Here is an 18,619-nt window from a genome sequence, read left to right as displayed (position 1 = left end):
TCACTTAAAGTCATCCTGGTTAATGGTGTGTTATTGTTACGTTGCTGATCAGTTAGAGAATGTGCTCATTTAAATTTGCGCAATGCTCCCTTATATAGTCATTTGGCAGCTGCCTGCTTTGTCCACTGCTTCCAGGAACAGCTTGCAGGAAGAGCAGCCCATTGCAGCTCACTGGTGGGGGCTTGGAACCAGGGTGGACCAGCAGCCCCCCATCAGCTCCCCATTCTCCTAAGTTCCCTGTGCGGCAGCCGCCCAGCAGGCTATCAATTGCCAGCAGTTCAGTTGTCCCTTCCCCCCACTGCCATGTGCTGCTCCTGCCCTCTGCCTTGGAGCTGCTCCCCAGAGCCTCCTGCTTGCTGTGTGGGGCAGGGGGGAGGGGGGCTAATGTCAGGGTCAGGGTGTTCCACTCCCCCCTGCTCCTGCACCTGGCTTACCCTATCTTCCATAGAGCAGGGGGGACACATGACAGGGCTCAGGGCTCAGAACGGAGGGAGCTTCCTGGCAGCAGCTGCTGTCTCAGCTTGCTGATCTACTTAAAAAGGCAGTGTAATTAGAGTAGGGTCAGCGTACTTAAAGGAACAACCCACATCTCTCTCCCACACACAGTGTGTGGCTCTGTCTCTGTCTACCATGCTCTCTCCCCTCCCTCCATTCATGCTGCCTTGTAGAGTGTGAGGCTACATTAACAAAAAAGAGTTAACCCTTGAGGGCTCAGCCAATTGCTAGTTCATCATTTAGCAGTAAGGCATTCCCTGGGAAATATCCCACCCTCTGACTTCACCACCTCAACCAAGCTTCACAATCATCATTGCTGTGTACCAGTATAAAACTGTTTGCTTAAACTTATACTGTGTGTGTGTGTGTGTGTGTGTGTGTATATAAAAATAAAATATAGCAGTGTTTCTCAAACTGGGGTCGCCGCTTGTGTAGGGAAAGCTCCGGTGGGCCAGGCCAGTTTGTTTACCTGCCCCATCCGCAGGTCTGGCCGATCGCGGCTCCAGGCCAATGGCAGCTGCTGGAAGCAGTGTGGACGGAGGGACTTACTGGCCGCCGCTTCCAGCAGCTCCCATTGGCCTGCAGCGGTGAACCGCGGCCAGTGGGACCCATGATCGGCCAGACCTGCAGACGGGGCAGGTAAACAAACTGGCCTGGCCCACCAGGGGCTTTCTCTAAACAAGCAGCAACTCCAGTTTGAGAAACACTGAAATATAGTCTTTTGTCTGGTGAAAATTTTTTTGCTGGAACCTACCCCCCCACATTTATATTAATTCTTATGGGGAAATTAGAGTCGCTTAACATCATTTCACTTAAAGTCGCATTTTTCAGGAACATAACTACAACATTAAGTGAGGAGTTACTGTACATTGTATAGTATCATGGGAAAAGGAAAATTGGCCAAAACACCATAGCATGTTAGCATCCTAACAAGTGTGGTATCAGAATGTGTCAGTAACGCCTCATCTGGAATTTCCACTCAAAGAAAGCAGTATGGAGCTCAGTTTAATGAGTTCATAATCAACCCTGCTGGGATTCAAAGCTGTGGATGCAGGAAGTCTGGATATTTCAAGCCTTATCCTCAGGTATATTGCCCTTTGTGAATCAGTTTAGAAAAGATAAAACAAAACATGGACACTTATTTTATACAGTAAAAGTTGTTTGAACAGTGCTATCGAAGTTCTTCAAAAGGCCCCCAAAGAGAAGACTTATAGTGGGAAAACAGGGAAACTTACTGCCATGGAATAAGTAAAAAAAGTGAAGAAATGGATAACTTTTATTCCTTTATCTGTAAATTGCAGGTTCAGGGCCATTGTAACCACTTTTGCTGGCTTTATAGCTAGATGGGAGTTGGGGTAGGGATGGTGCTGAAACTTTTTAGTTGTAACAGAGAATCATAAGACTGGAGGGAACCTTGTGAGGTCATCTAGTCAAGTGCAGCACTCATGGCAGGACCTAGACCATCCCTGACAGGTGTTTGTCTAACCTGATGGAGATTACACAACCTCCCTAGGCAATTTATTCCAGTGCTTAACTAACCTGAGAGGAAGTTTTTCTTAAGGTCCAACCTAAAACACCCTTGCTGCAATTTAAACCCATTGCTTCTTGTCCTATCCTCAGAGTTTAAGGAGAATAATTTTCTCCCTCCTCCTTGTAACAACCTTTTATGTACCCGAAAACTGTTATCATCTTCCCTCTCAGTCCTCTCTTCTTCAGGCTAACCAAACCCAGTTTTTTCAATCTTCCCTTATAGATCATGTTTTCTAGATGTTTAATCATTTTTGTTGCTCTTCTCTGGACTTTCTCCAATTTGTTCATATTTTTCCTGAAATGAGGTGCCCAGAACTGGACACTATACTCCAGCTGAGGCCTAATCAGCGCGGAGTAGAGCTGAAGAATTACTTCTCATGTCTTGCTTCCAAAACTCCTATTAATATATCCCATAATGATGTTTGCTTTTTGTTTTTGCAACAGTGTTACACTGTTGACTCATATTTAGCTTGTAATCCATTATGACCTCCAGATCCCTTTCCACAGTACTCTTTCTTAGGTAGTCATTTCCCATTTTGTACGTGTACAACTGATTGTTCCTTCCTAAGTGTAGTACTTTGCATTTGTCCTTATTGAATTTCATCCTATTTACTTCAGACAATTTCTCCAGTTTGTCCAGATAATTTTGAATTTTAATCCTATCCTCCAAAGCAGTTGCAAACCCTCCCAGCTTGTGGTCTCTGCCACAAACTTCATATGTATACTTTCTATGCCATTATCTAAGTCATTGATGAAGATATTGAACAGAACTGGTCCCAGAACTGATCCCTGCGAGACCCCACTCAATATGCCCTTCCAATTTGACTGTGAACCTCTGATAACTACTCTCTGGGAACAGTTTTCCAACCAATTATGCACCCACCATATAGTAGCTCCATTTAGGTTGTATTTCCCTAGTTTGTTTATGAGAAAGTCATATGAGGCAGTATCAAAAGCCTTACTAAGTCAAAATATACCACATCTACTGCTTCCCCACCATTCACTAGGCTTGTTACCCTGTCAAAGAAAGCTATTAGGTTGGTCTGACATGATTTGTTCTTGACAAATCCATGCTGACTGTTATTTATCACCTTATTATCTTCTAGGTGTTTGCAAATCGATTGCTTAATCATTTGCTCCATTATCTTTCGGGTACTGAAGTTAAGCTGACTGGTCTGTAATTCCCTGGGTTCTCCTTATTCCCCTTTTTACAGTTTGGCACTATATTTGCCCTTTTCCAGTCCTCTGAAATCTCTCCAGTCTTCCATGACTTTTTGAAGATAATCACTAATGGCTCTGATATCTCCTCAGTCAGCTTCTTGAGTGTTGTAGAATGTATTTCATCGGGCCCTGGTGACTTGAAGACATCTAATTTTTAATTTTTTCTTTCCCTGTTTTAGCCTCTGATCCTACCTCATTTTCACTATGTTAGATGTCCAATCTCTACTAACCTTTTTGGTGAAAACCGAAACAGAAAACTCATTTAGCATTTCTGCCATTTCCACATAGCTTTCATAGCATTGGAAAGGTTGAAAACCATTGAGTTATAGTAATATTTGGTGTTACAAGTAGCAACAGTAGATTAAAACATTTCCAAGATTTTTTTTTTATGTTCAGTATTAGCCATTGTATCAAGTATGCTTTAGGTAAGGCTTAGTCAAGCTTTCTGTTTAAAGTTAGACTGTAAGTGCTCTAAAATCTGCATAGTCATTTAGACTGCTTTGAAATGTTGTGTACCTCATTGGAATGCAGTATGGGTTTAGAAATGTGGTGTCTATTCACCATGGGGGTCCTGAGATATCGCCACCCCAGAAAACCTGATTTTTCTTAAGGTGTGTGGATTTTACCAATGTACTTTATGCCTACAGATAGGGATCAAACCAGGATCTCAGTCACTTGAGAGTTACCACCAAAGAGGACATGCCCCTCTCTAGACAAATTACAAATTACAAATTACAGCTTTATTAGCTAAAGAGTTTAGCTCTATGTTTAGTCATGCAGCTAATATTCCTAAGGCTCATGTGCCAAATGGATTACACTGCACATGTGCAGATAGGCCAAGAGGGTTGTTTGCCACATGTGACTCACTGAACTTGCATGGCTCCAGGGGAATGTTTTGGACATCAACTTGAGTGGCAGCTAAGCATTATGAGTTCAAGTTCAGTCCTGGGCAGAAATCAGGAAATAGAAGGAGGTATCTTGTAATGGTCTGCCTCTGTCACAGGGCTATTTTTTGGGGAGTGAAGGGGAAGAAATTTAGTACAGCAGAAAATTCAGCAGGTGCTCAGGTTATTTTAGAAAACAAAATAAATTGCATATGCTTGCTGGGAGAAGAGGGGGAATTGGGAGAGAGTGGGAAAAATAGGAGTGAGGGTTTGGAGCTGCAGCAAAGGGAAGGGGAATTATGTGGAGAGGGATTAGTAAAGCTGGATGATTGAGGTTGGGGATGAAGGAGACAGAGAGAGGGAAGAAAAGGGTGGGACACTGGGAGGTTGACTTAGAGATTCATGGCAGGGATTGGGGCAGGAGGCAATTGTCAGTCACACATTCTCCTCTCCTATGTTTGTACAGGAATCTATACCTATATGGATATCTGAACCTCACTCCCTGTCACTCTCCAGGTGAGCAGTTATCTGCCTCTCTGAGTGGAGGGAGTACAGGCATGCTGAGAGCATGCACCATGATTTGAACACATGGAAGTAGGAGTTGGCATGCTTGATGAATATCACAGGCTCTCAGCACTCAAGAGGAGGATGGGAACACCCCTGACATGAATGGAGCAGTTCATATCTCTGATCTGTATTTCAGGCTGTATTCATCTCCAGGGAGTGTTCTCAGCCATCTCAGACCGTCACACAGGGATCAGTGAGCCCCTTCACACCTCCCAAAGATTCCTATGCTTTCAGGATAATCCTGTGCTAGGGATCTGGATATATCAAAGAAGTTGCTGATGATTAATTTCATACAGAGTTATAACTGTAGCTCTGCTACAGTTAAGATTGAGATTCTGTTTAAAGGATTATTCTTCTAAGTGCTCTAAAATCTGCATGTCTACCCAGATTGCCTTGACATTTGTACATTGGAGACACAGGGTAGGGTTAGTGATCCAAATCTGGGGTCATCTGATCAAGGGGTTCTTTGAGATACAGCCACCCCTCCAAAAAAAAAGATTTTGGTAAAGATCCTACTGACTTTTGTTGTTGTTGTTGTTGTTATTTTTCACACCTGGTTTCTAAACTGCTAATGGCTTAATGGGTCCCGAAGAGAAAGGTGAGCTACAAATAATGAGGAGAGGGGAGGTATAGGTTGTTGGGGCTGGAGGGGGAGAAGGGAGGAGAGAGACACCAGTCTCCTCTCATATGCTTCAAATTACTGCAACCACTGTGTAACAAAACTGTCTAGTTCTTGTGACATAGACCACACTCCAATTTTTCCACATCCTTCTTGTAAAGAGTCCAGTGGATGGCAATAAAAATGATTAGGGGGATGGAGCACATGACTTATGATAAGAGGCTGAGGGAACTGGGATTGTTTAGTCAGCAGAAGAGAAGAATGAGGGGGGATTTGATAGCAGCCTTCAACTACCTGAAAGGGGGTTCCAAAGAGGATGGATCTAGACTGTTCTCAGTGGTAGCAAATGACAGAACAAGGATTAATGGTCTCAAATTGCAGTGGGGGAGGTTTAGGTTGGATATTAGGAAAACCTTTTTCACTAGGAGGGTAGTGAAGCACTGGAATGGGTTACCTAGGAAGGTGGTGTAATCTCCTTCCTTAGATGTTTTTAAGATCAGGCTTGACAAAGCCCTGGCTGGGATGATTTAGTTGGGGTTGGTCCTGCTTTGAGCAGGGGGTTGGATAGACGACCTCCTGAGGTCCCTTCCAACCCTGATATTCTATGAGATTTCTCTCACCAGCCCTGATAGTAACTACATATTGCACACATTTCAAATGACAACCACTACTCCCATTTCTCTATGAAGTGTATAGGGAGGCACCAGGGAATCACACAGCAACCCTGTGATCTAGCGGCGCAAACAGTGGACTGGGATTCAGAATTTCCGGGCTCTGTTCCTGACTCTGGCCTGCTGGGTGATGGTAGCCAATTCACTTCACCTCTGTGCCTAAGTTTCCCAATCTGTAAAGTAGGGGTAATGATTCCTTCCTTACAATCCTTACAATGTAAGTATTATTACATGGCTGCAGCAGCATCTCAACTACACACCTATATGATTATTACAATTGACCATAAGTGACCAGTAACTCCTACCAACATTTATTTTTCTGTTTAAAAAAAACAAAAAACTAGGAAATTCACTGACAAACACAATGCGAGGGCAATAGGTCTATATGCATCAGGTCTTGTGCATAATTTTCCAGGTTTTCCTAGTGGTATAACCACTATTTGCTTCCATTCTGCTGGTAGTATTCCTTTTCCCCAGATACTATTATAAACTTTCAATAAAATTCTTAAACTCCCTTCCAGTAAGTGCTTATCTTTGCATGGGCTGTAGTTTTTTACTTCTGTTGATAGCTTTTTTGAGTTCCTATATGCTAAAATGTTCATTCAGTATGTCATCTTTATTGTCTAGCCAGCCATTGAGGAGTTCACAGTTTTCTTTAGCAAACGTTCTTTTTTGTTCACAAAACTCTTTACTTTGATTTGTATCACTACTAACTTTCCAAAACTCTTTTCCTAAAACGTCCTATTTTCCTAAGTTAGAACTTTAACTTTGTCGTTTACTATAAGACCAAGTATAAATTTATTTTCACTCTGTGTCCCAGTCATTCTTTTAACTTGTTTATATCTCTCTGAAACCTTGCAATCTTTGTTCATTTTCCCACAATAACTTCTGTGACACTCTTTGCCTTTTTAATAAGTCTTTGTGCCACTGCTTTGCATCTTTTATATTTCATGAGGTCCTTGCTATTCATTGTATTTTTTTGCTTGATTGTATACCTTATTTATTTCTTTAATTGCTGTTTACAATCTTTGTTTCATCAGAGAACTGGATTTCTGAGTGTGTGGCAATTCAATATCTTGTACACAGTGAAGCTGTCTGCTGCTACAACACCTTTTATTATATTGTCATGAAATTCCTCTAAATTGTCACTTATATAATTGGTCCTTAGATATTCATCAGACTTACTCTTAAAAAGAGTCTCCAAGTTGCTTTTCTAAACCTCTGGATTCCTTCAGTGTTTTCAGCTTTACCTTGGCTTTCATATATAATTTGATCACTTCCCATTTCATCTTCTTTATAGATTTATCAGCTGCATTTATTTGCTATATTGCTTGTTGCAATTCCCAAATCTAAATTTGAAGAGCTTCCATCCATTGAATTAAACCTAGTAGGTGCTGCAGTGTTTAGCAATACCACATTGTTCATGTCAACCAACTGTCCCAGGCACTTGCTAGAATAATTAGTTTTTCTAATTCTCCATAATTAATTATGGCTATTACAGTCTCTGCAAATGATGTTTGGGCCTTTGACACCCCTAACTAACTCACCAATTCTAGATGGTCTAGGGTTTTTTTACATGGTGTGACCATGGTCGCTGGGAGGGCCCATACTGAGAATGCTCAATGAGAGCAAACTGCAAAGAATATGGTGGACAATCCCTAAAACTGGTGGTTTATAATATAATTAGATTCACCAAGCTAGTAACAAAACAGCTTCTGTAATACCTTATTGATTACCAAGAAGCTAAAATACAGTTCCCTTAAAGCAATCCAGCCTTTGGCTGCCACTGAGATGGCCAAGTCTATATAGAGAGGGTTATTTAAAATCTTATTCACCATATATAAAGTTCTACCAACACATTATTGGACACATTATCCACCAGGGCAATGAATATTTCAGATCTCACCCAAATACAGGCTTACAGCCAATTTTTATTAACTAAATCTAAGATCTATTAAAGGAAAGAAAGAGACTTATTGTGATTAAAAGCTCATCATACATATCGATGAGAGTAAAGTTCTTAGGTCAGTTTCATAGCAAAGATAGAGACCTGCTGATTTTGTAAAAGTCCTTTTAGAATCAGTTCAATGGGTTATAGCCCAATAGGCAGTCCACGTGTAGAGTTTGCTCAAATTTTTCCATAAGAAATTGCAGGGTTAATCCAGAGTAGAACTGGAAATGTCAGTTGTGTGGATTTAGACTTTCCCTGTGAAAGTTTAAGCAGATCTGAGATAAAATAGGATCAGACCCCAAATTCCCTTTATAGCCAAAGCTCAGCTGATTAGCCTCTTGTCAACAAATGATCACAGCAGGCATTCCTTGGACGAAGAATAGGTAATGTACATTGCTGATTTGAAGTAAATCGCTATTTCCTAGGCACACACCCATAACTAGTTGCATTAATTAATCTAAGGCAATTAACCATTCAAGCAGTTCACAGGTAGTTTTACAATATAGAGTCATAAATTTCAAAGAGAAATGAAAACAATAATATTACACCACCAGTTCCATCTCAGTGTTAATATCATTTCTTGATCTCTGAATCAATAGAACATAGTAATGAAACATTACAGACAGGAACAGGAGTTTAGCATCTAGAAGCTAATTAGCTCACATTGTTAAATGTCTAACAAAATATAGCTAAATATAGACAAATACAATTAGTATCTACTTTTGCTTCTCTAACAATATAGGCTTATATTTCAAGAACTGTAGTCTATTTAACATGGCTTTGCTAATTATCTACAAGGAATGGCCCTGTTTAACATTTCAATACTTTTCTAGTAGATTCTTAAAGATTGATTTTGGGTCACTCAGCCTGCTGGTTGCTTAACCCTCACTGGTTCAGCATCACACATGGATTATAGACATTATAGAGTCATAAAAAGATGTTATTTTGTAAAGCAAACTCACCAGTCTGGTACTCAAAACATAAGTTCTCTACTTCTGTTTTGATATAACTAAGGCCTTCCTTTATCAATATACAGACCCCTCCTCTTCTTGTTATTTCTCTGTCATGTCTAAAAACATCATATCCTGGAAGTCTAAACAAGTTTTTACAATCCATGCAGGGGCGGCTCCAGGCCCCAGCACGCCAAGCGCGTGCCTGGGGCGGCAAGCCGCGGGGGGCGCTCTGCCGGTCGCCGCGAGGGCAGCAGGCAGGTTGCCTTTGGCGGCTTGCCTGCGGAGGGTCCGCTGGTCCCGCGGCTTCGGCGGACCTCCCGCAGGCGTCCCTCCGGAGGGTCCGCTGGTCCTGCGGCTTCCAAAGGGACCAGTGGACCTGCCGCAGGCAAGCCGCCGAAGGCAGCCTGCCTGCCGTGCTTGGGGCGGCAAAATGCCTAGAGCCGCCCCTGCATCCATGTTTCTTGTACTCACACCATGTCAGGTTTGTTTTCCATTTCGAAAACAGTTTTCTTTAATTCCCAACCATGTGGTGTTAAACTATGTGTTTTCCAGCAAAAAAATGATTAGAAACATGTTTAAATATATTACGTTCATTTAAAATTACTTAAATGCAGTCTATCGAGAGATTGCCTATACATACTTTTCTGCCACTTTTATTATTTTTATTCTTTGTCATCTTCCATGTCTGTAAAGTGCAATTAATCACTTAGATCATAAATGCTACAAATTTCTCTTTGCCTACAAGCAGTACATCTTCTTCTATTCCCCTTATATTATCTTTCCTGAGTTGAACTGCATTTTGTTGTAGCAGTAGCTTTTTTCCTTCACTGATGTTTTCCTCATTCTCCACTTTGCACTGTGAATATCTTTTGGTAACTTCTGCACAGGATATTTTATGGATGGTTTTAATTTTCTGTATGTTTCTAGCTCGTTCTGCCACCATGCACCATGCAGTATGCTGCACTGTGCTTTTCCTGGCAATTGCTGTGTTCTGTTTAATTCCATTTCTTCCACACAGTTCTCATGCAAGTGTTCTGCTCCACATTTACCACAACTTGTTTTCCCCTTGCAGATAGCCACCACGTGCCCAAACCTTGGACATGTATAACATCTCAAAGGGGCTGGGACATATGGCTTAAAGTAGAAAAGTTGATATCCTGTTTTAACCCTATCAAGTAGCATTGCATTTTTGAAATTTAATCTGGCTGAGGAAGGTTGATGTTCTCCACCTCTCCTGCTAATCAGTCACTTAACAAACAGCATTTGGTACTCGCCTATACCCCTTTTAACTTCATCCTCAGTCATGCTTAGTGAAACCCCATACATTATCCCTCTTGCATCTATCATATATTTAGGTAGATGGCAAATTACTTTTATTTTTCCCTAAAAGTATAGTTTTAAGATGTTTCTCAGCATGTTCCTTAGGTGTACAATAAATCTCCGCCCTACACTCTTTTAGCTCTTAATATATTTCCGATACTTTGCTTAGTCCATTCCTCCTTAGTTAATTCCTTAACATCTCCTATCTACATCTTCAGCTAGTGATTTGGCAATTATAAGATGATGATCCTTTTCTTTACTCTCTTCTCGATCCCTGTCTGCTCCCTCTGCTTCAGATACAGATATTTGTTTTCTTTGTTTCTTTTTCCTAATCTGAAGCCATTCCTCATCCCATGCTACTTCTCCCTCATTTTCCAACATAAATTCCAGCCGCTCTCTCTCAGCCTGCCAGCCCCAAACAAACAAAATTACAAATATTGCATTTATCTTACTGCCAGGTAATTTAAAGTGACAATAAAGACCCTATGTTAGCTCTGTTAAATATGGAGGACATATGGAAGTGATTTAATATGTACAGGGAAAAATAAGAATAATATGTATATATGTTAGAAATGAAGCAATGCTACTTTGTTTTCCAGAAGCAAGTGACTGATTTTAATTGAACCAGAAATTAGTCAATTATACGATGGGTCATGTAAATTTCTGGAATTTACATGTATAGTAATTGTGTTGGATTTACATTATTCCCCACATAGACAGTGCCCTTTTGGTAAATTTCAGAATGAGTCATTGACACATGAGACAAGTCAAGCTAGTAGTGGGAGATGAAAACCAGAGAAAGGGAGCTTTCTGCTGAACCTAGTTCCTAGGTCTACACTATGCACTGCATCCACTTTGTTGGAATTTTTGACACAGCTTGAACAGGCTCCTAAGATAGAGGTAATGATGCTGACATACAGCCTAAAAGACCTGGGCCCAGATCCTCAAAGTTATTTAAGCACCTAACTCCCATTGAAATCAAGTGCCTAATACCGTTAAGGATCTGCATGAAGTATACAAAGTACATGAGGATGATGTATTATGCAGACAAAGAAGGGGAAGTACATTTTTGTGGCCATATATGAAGAAGTACATCTGCAAATGCCCACTTACATAGGGGAATGACCCCTCTTTGCATGAGGACAACTACCAGCAATGACCTCTGTTGGGTTCTGGACATCCACACCTTAGCTTGTTGTAATGGATTAAAGTCTGATGTTTTGAATTTAGTTAACTGTTGACCCTTTTATTTAATGAGGGCATTGTACCTCAGTTATACTTTACTATGAACAATATGTTTATTCCTGACTTTTTATTCCATTATCTAGGATTACCATGTCTTCCTTCTCATTCCCTAAATTCTGGTTTTTGTTTAAAAAGGACTAGGGTGGAAATAATGTTAGTTTCATTGGAAAGTTAATTACAAAGAAATGTAATCTGCACTTGCTTTGTCTATTAGAGAATGCTCATCATTTCCCGTAGCAGGGTGTAAGCTGGTTCTTTAAGAGAGTCTTGGTTCAGCTCGGGGTGCTGGAATGGAGGGGAAGGGCCAAGGGGCCACTGCCCCATCACTTTTTACCTGCCTTAGGGGTGAGCGACAGAGGGGAGGGGGCAGAGAGGAGCAAGCGGGGGGAAGAGGCAACAGGAGGGTGGGGCCTCAGGGGGGAGAGGCAGTGGGAAGGCGGGGCCTAGGGGGGAGAGGCAGGGTGGGGGGGTGCAGCCACAATTTGGGCATCCCCCCACTTCTAGGGAGCTTCTGGTGCTCCTGGCTCAGCTTCACCTGTGACCAGGAGGATCCTGTGTTGGGGGAGCATGTGACTCAGAACCAGGCCTGCTGGGGATATAAAGGCAGCCTGTATTCAGTGGTTTGTTAGGTATAAGGGAGAGCTCACTTGTAAGTGTTGCAGGGTCTGAAACCTGTAGTAGAATGCTACTCGATGAGATGGCGCACTGCCACTGTTAACAACCACAAAAAGAGATTGTTAGGGGCCCATGAAAGCTGAAAATTGAGCTATATAGAAGAGCTAAAGACTGTTGAAGAGGATGCACCCTCAGAGGACGCGTGCCATGACAAGAGTGTGGAGTAGAAGGCTGGTTTTATTTCCTTTGGACTCTTTATTCAGGAAGGGATGAACTCTGAGTTTTCTGAAGGGCTAAATCACCTCAGTGCTACAACACATAGGAGACTCCTACATAAGAGCACCACTGCAATCTATAATCCTGTAGATGACTGCTGAGGGGAAATGGTGGCAGTGGATACTCCTGATGCCAGACTGGATAAGCTCTCCCACATTCCCCCAATATAAGAAATTTGCTATTCTTGAGCAACAGCTTCTTCAGTGTGTATACAGAGCTGAGTGTGTGAACTCTCCCTTTTCTCTATATACATGAAGCATAAACAGCTATACACAAGTATGCATCCAAATGTTCTATTTGCACCATATGTGTGCGCTTGCTATAGAATTTGTGAGCCACATGTATATCGCTATGTTCTTTTTCTCTTTCCATGTTCTTTCTACAGAGAGAAGGAAAAGTCCTTTTCATTAGTGCCAATTTAGGAGGTCTTGACTAACCTGGCTTAGGCTGGAAAATGTATAGAAGGCCTCTTCAAAACAGAGAAAATGAATCTAATGTGATTATTTAAATATAAAGACTAACATTTTAATGAGGGAGCTGGGTCTTTAAACTCAACACTCTTGGGGAAGGGGTCCCCAGCTATTAACCCAACGGCTGGAATCCTGCTAGCTGGAATGATTTCCAGACTTTTGTTTATGAACAAGCCTCTGATGGGATAGAAAAGAACTGAGGATGCTGTTCTTCTCAAGCTTTAAAGAACCCAGGTGTCACATGCTATATATTATGGCCACACTACAGAGACTGCGAAATCATCTCTGAAAAATGATCATAGGGGAATATTTGTGTACTGAAGTATAGAAGTGTAAATGTTGTGGTGAAACATTGGATTTAAAGGTATGTAACACCAATAAAATGGGGAAGTTTGTATAAAGACCAGTTGACTTACTATTGGATATTGTTTGGTTTAACAGTCCATCAGTTTCCCAAATATTATTTACCATTGTGGGTACTCCGGTTTACTGTTTACTCTATCAGGGACCTTGTGACAACTAAAACAAGCGATCACATAGACTGCACAGGAACTTCTAAACCAGACAACACTGCCTGCCACAGATGCTGTGGCATGTTATATTCCATGGCAGAGCAGAACAGGTTCCACCCAAAACAATGGGTTATAATATGAGCTGATCTAAGCCTAGATCTTGAAGAGATTTAGGCACATGTATGAATTTTCTCATGTGAATAATCATGTTAATGTTAATGGGGCTACTCACATGGCTCAAGTTACACAAAGTCTTTGGGATCAGGGCCATGACTTTTGACATAATGCCACAGTGATTCTGTAACTTTTGAAATCAAAATAGATTATTACTTACAGTCTCAAGATAATCTTTGAATTTGAGTCATTTTGTAGTTGAAAAATATGTTTTTGATTGCTTTATTTAAGTGGCCAGTAACTTATTAGTCAGACTCTCTTCTGGATTCTTTTCCAATTTAGTATGCCCAACAGCAGTCAACATGATGATCTTAGTGTCTGATTATGAAATATGTGCAGCCGTTTCAAAGTTTAAACATCCTGATTGGAGTCTAAAAGTAGAAGTAATTAGAAAAATATTACTTGGCTTGTACAACGTTAAAGGAATAATACAGAATAATAAAAGCTTCATAAGAATGGCCATACTGGGTCAGACCAAAGTTCCATCTAGCCCAGTATCCTGTCATCCAACAGTGGCCAGTGCCAGGTGCCCCCGAGGGAATGAACAGAACAGGTAGTCATCAAGTGATCCATTCCCTGTCGCTCATTCCCAGCTTCTGGCAAACAGATATGCCTGCCCAATAGAAAGTAATAATCCTGATCACATTGTGTCCTAATTTACACCAATTTTAGCTCAACATTGGAATGGATGGGAGATGAGTGGCTTTCAAACTGAAGTTAAATCTGGAGTCAGTTGGAAAATGTCCCCTCCCCCATGGAAAACTTCAAAAATGGAAAAATGTGTCTAAATTGGAAAAAAATGGCAAAAATCCCCAAATAAAAATATTTTGTCTTGGAAATGCAGCTGCAGTGCCTCACTGAAGTTGTAGTTCAGGGGCTTTATGATCCCACTCTCCTCTAGGGGCCTGGCTCCCCAGCTGGTCTATGTCTTCCTGGATGCAACAGGGTCTCCCTCTTTTGGAGAGGTGCTGAGCATCCTCTTGAAGAGGAGGAGACCCTGTTGCATCATAGAAGATGTAGTCCAGCTGGGGAGCCAGGCCCATAGAGGAGAATGGCATCATAAAGCTCCTGAATCAGAGAGGTAGCCATGTTAGTCTGTATCCACAAAAACAATGAGGAGATTAAAGACTAACAGATTTATTTGGGCATAAGCTTTCATGGGTAAAAAAACCCACTTCTTCAGGTGCATGGAGTGAAAATTACAGATACAGGCATAAACATACATTGGCACACAAAGAGTGTTTATACTATAATAAAATACTGTTTGAGAAAGGGAGTTCATCTGGATGTCAGAGCCTCATCTTCTGAGCCTGGAGACCAGAAGTTGTGTGCACCCTTAAGGCCTGATCCTGCAAAGACTTAAGCACCTGAGCAACTAACTGATGCTGTGGGGTGCTGTGTGCCTGTAATTCCACTGATTCCCGGGGGGAGATGAGGGCATTCAGCACCATCTGGGATCAGGCCCCAAGCATTTATAAAAGCAGTCCAGAAAAATAAAAAGCCTTAATGACCTGCTTCATTGGGATTACTGCTTAATTAATTCCATCTCAGACAGCCTGTCAGTCACCAGTGCCATCGCTTCCCACTACAATATCAGCTATGCCCACTAAATAGCCCCTATATATGTGAACACACAAACTGGCTATCTTTTTTTCTTAAAAAGATCTGCTTAAGGACATAAATTAAGAATAGATATTAGCTTAGACTAATTACATTTAATTTTCTGGAACCAGTTTATTACCAGTAACCTGTAGACACAACCATTACTTAAAGAGTAAGTGTTGATGTTCTTGGGAGACTAATCCCTTTTTCTATACCTAACAGATTGTATTTACAGCAGGATTTCTCAACTCAACACAATTTTAAGTATGGAGCTGTGTGCCTGGTGCTTCCACAAGGTGGATAGTACATGGAACTCTTTGTCAACCGGCACATAAGAAGATGTAGTGTTAAATTGGAGGGTGTTGGTAGCTGCCAGCAAGTGTCTCTAATCTATGGGCAATCACAGACCTTGGTGAAGCTAATGAACATGCTAGCTGCCGTTTATTCTGAGTAAAGGGTGGGGGTGAGGGGAAGCAATGAAGCTCCTTCATGGAATAAGATAGATGAAACAATAGAAACTACTGCATAAAGCACTGGATACATGGAAAACCTAAGAAAAGAACTGAGTTGGAGAGAATAGGAGGTGGTTTCCCTAGGAACTGATAATAAACACAGGGACTATTGCATTCATTAGATTGCATTTATGAGTGTGTGTGTCAGAGGAGCAAGCAAACTGAAAGTATGGAGGAAGCAGCCAGAAAACCAGAGAAGCACTGGTAGCATGGCCTTGAAAGTAAACCAAAGAAGCTTCTTTTTGGGTAGAGTGTTGACTGAAATGACAGGCTTGGAATTGTGAAGACTGCCTCCTGCTGTTTGTTTTTACTGCATTCAGGTGAACAGGACTCTGTACGCTCTTTGTTGCAATCCTGTTTATTTACAGAGACATACCTGACTTGAATCCTCATTTTCTCCATACAGACAAGTCCTCCAAGGCCCCACTTACTGGCTAATTGCTTGGGCCAAAAGGGGCACCAGTAGCATTGTTTGTAGGATCAGAGTTTTTATGCACTGCAAATGGCTTTGTGAACCTGCTTGTGGACTCTGCTCTGCAAACCATTGTGATGTAGAACTGGTCTTAAACTGTCAATTTTTAAGACAATTTTTCCCCTACATTCAGAAGGGATTGAGTTTCTACACGTGTCTTGAGTATACCTATAAATTGCTATGGCAAATTTATGACCTTTCAATTAGGTATCACAGAACCCTAAATGAGGGACACAATACCCAGTGGCCAATGAAGCTTGAAATAATATATGCGGCATGTGTTACTCCTTGAGGAATTCTGTGCCACTGCGCATGTGCAGAATTCATGGCTCCATGCAGAATTTATTTTCTCTGCAGAAAAAGTCTGCTGGAGAGGTTCTGCAGTTACAACTTTCAACCATGAGAGGCTCCTGTGGCACCAGAACAGAGGGCAGCCACTCCCAGGCAGGAGCAGCAAAATACAGAAGAGAAGAGGCTGTGTTCCTCACAGTGCCCTGCCTGTGGGGCCAGGTGAGGAGGTAAGGGATATGGGGGCGGGGCAGACAGCTTGGGGCACATGGGGCTGCTGGGCGGGGGTCACAGACAGGGGTTTAGAAGGGCTAGTGAGGGGGACAGACTGGAGTGAGGGTAGGGTTGCCAACTTTCTAATTGCATAAAACCAAACACCCTTACCCTGCCCCTGCTCAGTCCATCCCCCCAACCCCATCCTTTGCTCGCGCTCCCCCACCTTCACTTTCACTGGGCTGGGGCAGGCGTTGGGGTGCAGGAGGGGGTGAGGGCTCTGGCAGGGGTGCAGGCTTCAGGGTGGTGCAGGCTTCAGGGGGTTCTGGGCTGGGGCAGGGGTGCCGGCTCCAGCTGGGGGTGTGGGCTCTGGGGTGGGGCTGGGGGTGAGGGGTTTGTGGTGCAGGAGGGGGCTCTGGGTTGGGGCCAAGGGATTTGGAGTGCAGGGAGGGGGCTCAAGGCTGGGGCAGGGGAGTGGGATGCAGGAGGGGGTACGGGCTCCATCTGGAGGTGCAGGTTCTGGTGTGGTTCAGGGGATGAAGGGTTTGGGTTGCGGGAGGGGCTCAGGGCTGGGGAAAGGTATTGGGGTGTAGGCTCCGGGAGGGAGTTTGGGTGTGGGAGAGGATTTAGGGCTGGGGCAGGGGATTTGGGTGTGGGCTCTGGGAGGGAGTTAGGGTGTGGGACACAAGAGAGCAGCTCATCAGTCTGTCTCGAATTACAGCGCAAACCAGGGGGAAACACATGCCCTGGCAGGGAGCAGATAGGTGTGGAAGAGGCAACCGATTCCCTCAAATGCATCGGCCGGGGTTACAATCAGGGGCATTTCATACGAAATCTGTGTCCTCCCTGACACACGCACAGAGCCCCCAGCCTGCCTCGCAAGCCGGAGAAACCTTACAAACTGCTTAAATACGCGCCTCTCCGCGCCGCCTCCTTAAGCCTCCGCGGTTCAGTCCCCCAGGGGCGTGCGGGGAGCGCGCGCTGTATCTTTAAAAGGCTGCAACCCCCCCCCGGCCCGGCCTGCCCCGCCCCTGCCCAGCCCTCTCGGCCCGGGGAGCGGTTGATGCGGGGAGGAGGCGCCTGGCGCTAACAAAAGTCTGCGGCGCTGGAGCGGGCGGAGCGGGGCCGAGCAACAAGTGGCTGCCGCGCGCGCGGGTGGGCGGGCAGGGGGAGCCCGGCAGCGCCCCAGCGAGCTGCGCAAGGCGCATCGGTCCCTGCCGGCGGGAGCGGGTGCAGGCTGCGCCCCGGGATTGCTGCTGAGCCGTGTGTGGATTACAACTGGAGCTGCTGCCCAGCCCTGGTGCCCGCGGCGGGGGCCTGAGGGGCGAGTGCACTGGGGGCTTTCCCCTCTCGCCCCCCCTCCCCCCGTTGGGGTGGCTGCTTGGGGCGGGGCTGGCTCTGCCTGAAGGACCCGAGCGCCTGCAGCATGTAAAAGCCGAAGCTCCGCACCAGCGGGGTCCCCGCCCCGCCGCCTCCGTTCCGCGCCGGGGAGCCATGGTGTGCGCGGGCAGCGGGGGAGCATGAAGCCTGCAGGATGGGCGCGAACAATGGCAAACAGTACGGCAGTGAGGGTGAGTGAGCCCAGCCCAGCGACTCGCCGGGCGCCTTGGGCGGGACCCCGCTCCCTCCTCGGGCGGGGACGCTCAGCCGGCTGCTGCGGAGTTGGCTTTGTGTGTCCCCCAGCCGAGAGTGGGGGAAGTTCCCTTCCCAGGCAGTAGGGAGAGCGGGGGAGGGGGCTGGCCAGTTGCGGGATGGGTTTGGCTCGCTTCCCTTTGTATCCCAACTTTTGAGGCTTGTTTTATTCGGGCATCTCCTTGCTTGCAGTTGTGGAGGAAGGGGGCAGCTTTCCGGCCACCAGATGGGTGGCACCAGGCAATATCAGGGGTGTGCAAACAAATATTTCATATACATTCGTGTAAAGCAGCCGGACCGTAGATGGGAGTTAGAAACCCCAGGTCTAAAATACACCGCTCCTCTCCAGCCTCACTGCGCTTCCTTTTCAGCCTCAGCTACGTTTTATGTCCACTCC

At 44.1% G+C, this 18,619-nt stretch overlaps 1 protein-coding gene across 2 annotated transcripts in view; it reads left to right on the top strand.

Annotated features, from left to right (window-relative positions):
* Positions 1–17,715: 17,715 nt before the first annotated feature.
* The window catches only part of FBXL7 (F-box and leucine rich repeat protein 7), a 367,222-nt gene continuing 366,318 nt past the window's right edge, over positions 17,716–18,619 (top strand). For both annotated transcript variants that reach the window (XM_045007158.1, XM_045007159.1), the window contains exon 1: positions 17,716–18,161. In XM_045007158.1, the coding sequence (XP_044863093.1) occupies positions 18,125–18,161 (37 nt within the window). In that variant the 5' untranslated portion in view covers positions 17,716–18,124. The remainder of the gene's footprint in view (positions 18,162–18,619) is intronic.

The sequence above is a fragment of the Mauremys mutica genome, chromosome 2, assembly GCF_020497125.1.
Source record: "Mauremys mutica isolate MM-2020 ecotype Southern chromosome 2, ASM2049712v1, whole genome shotgun sequence".
NCBI classification, from domain to species: domain Eukaryota; kingdom Metazoa; phylum Chordata; order Testudines; family Geoemydidae; genus Mauremys; species Mauremys mutica.
This window is presented reverse-complemented; position numbering and strand designations above follow the sequence as displayed.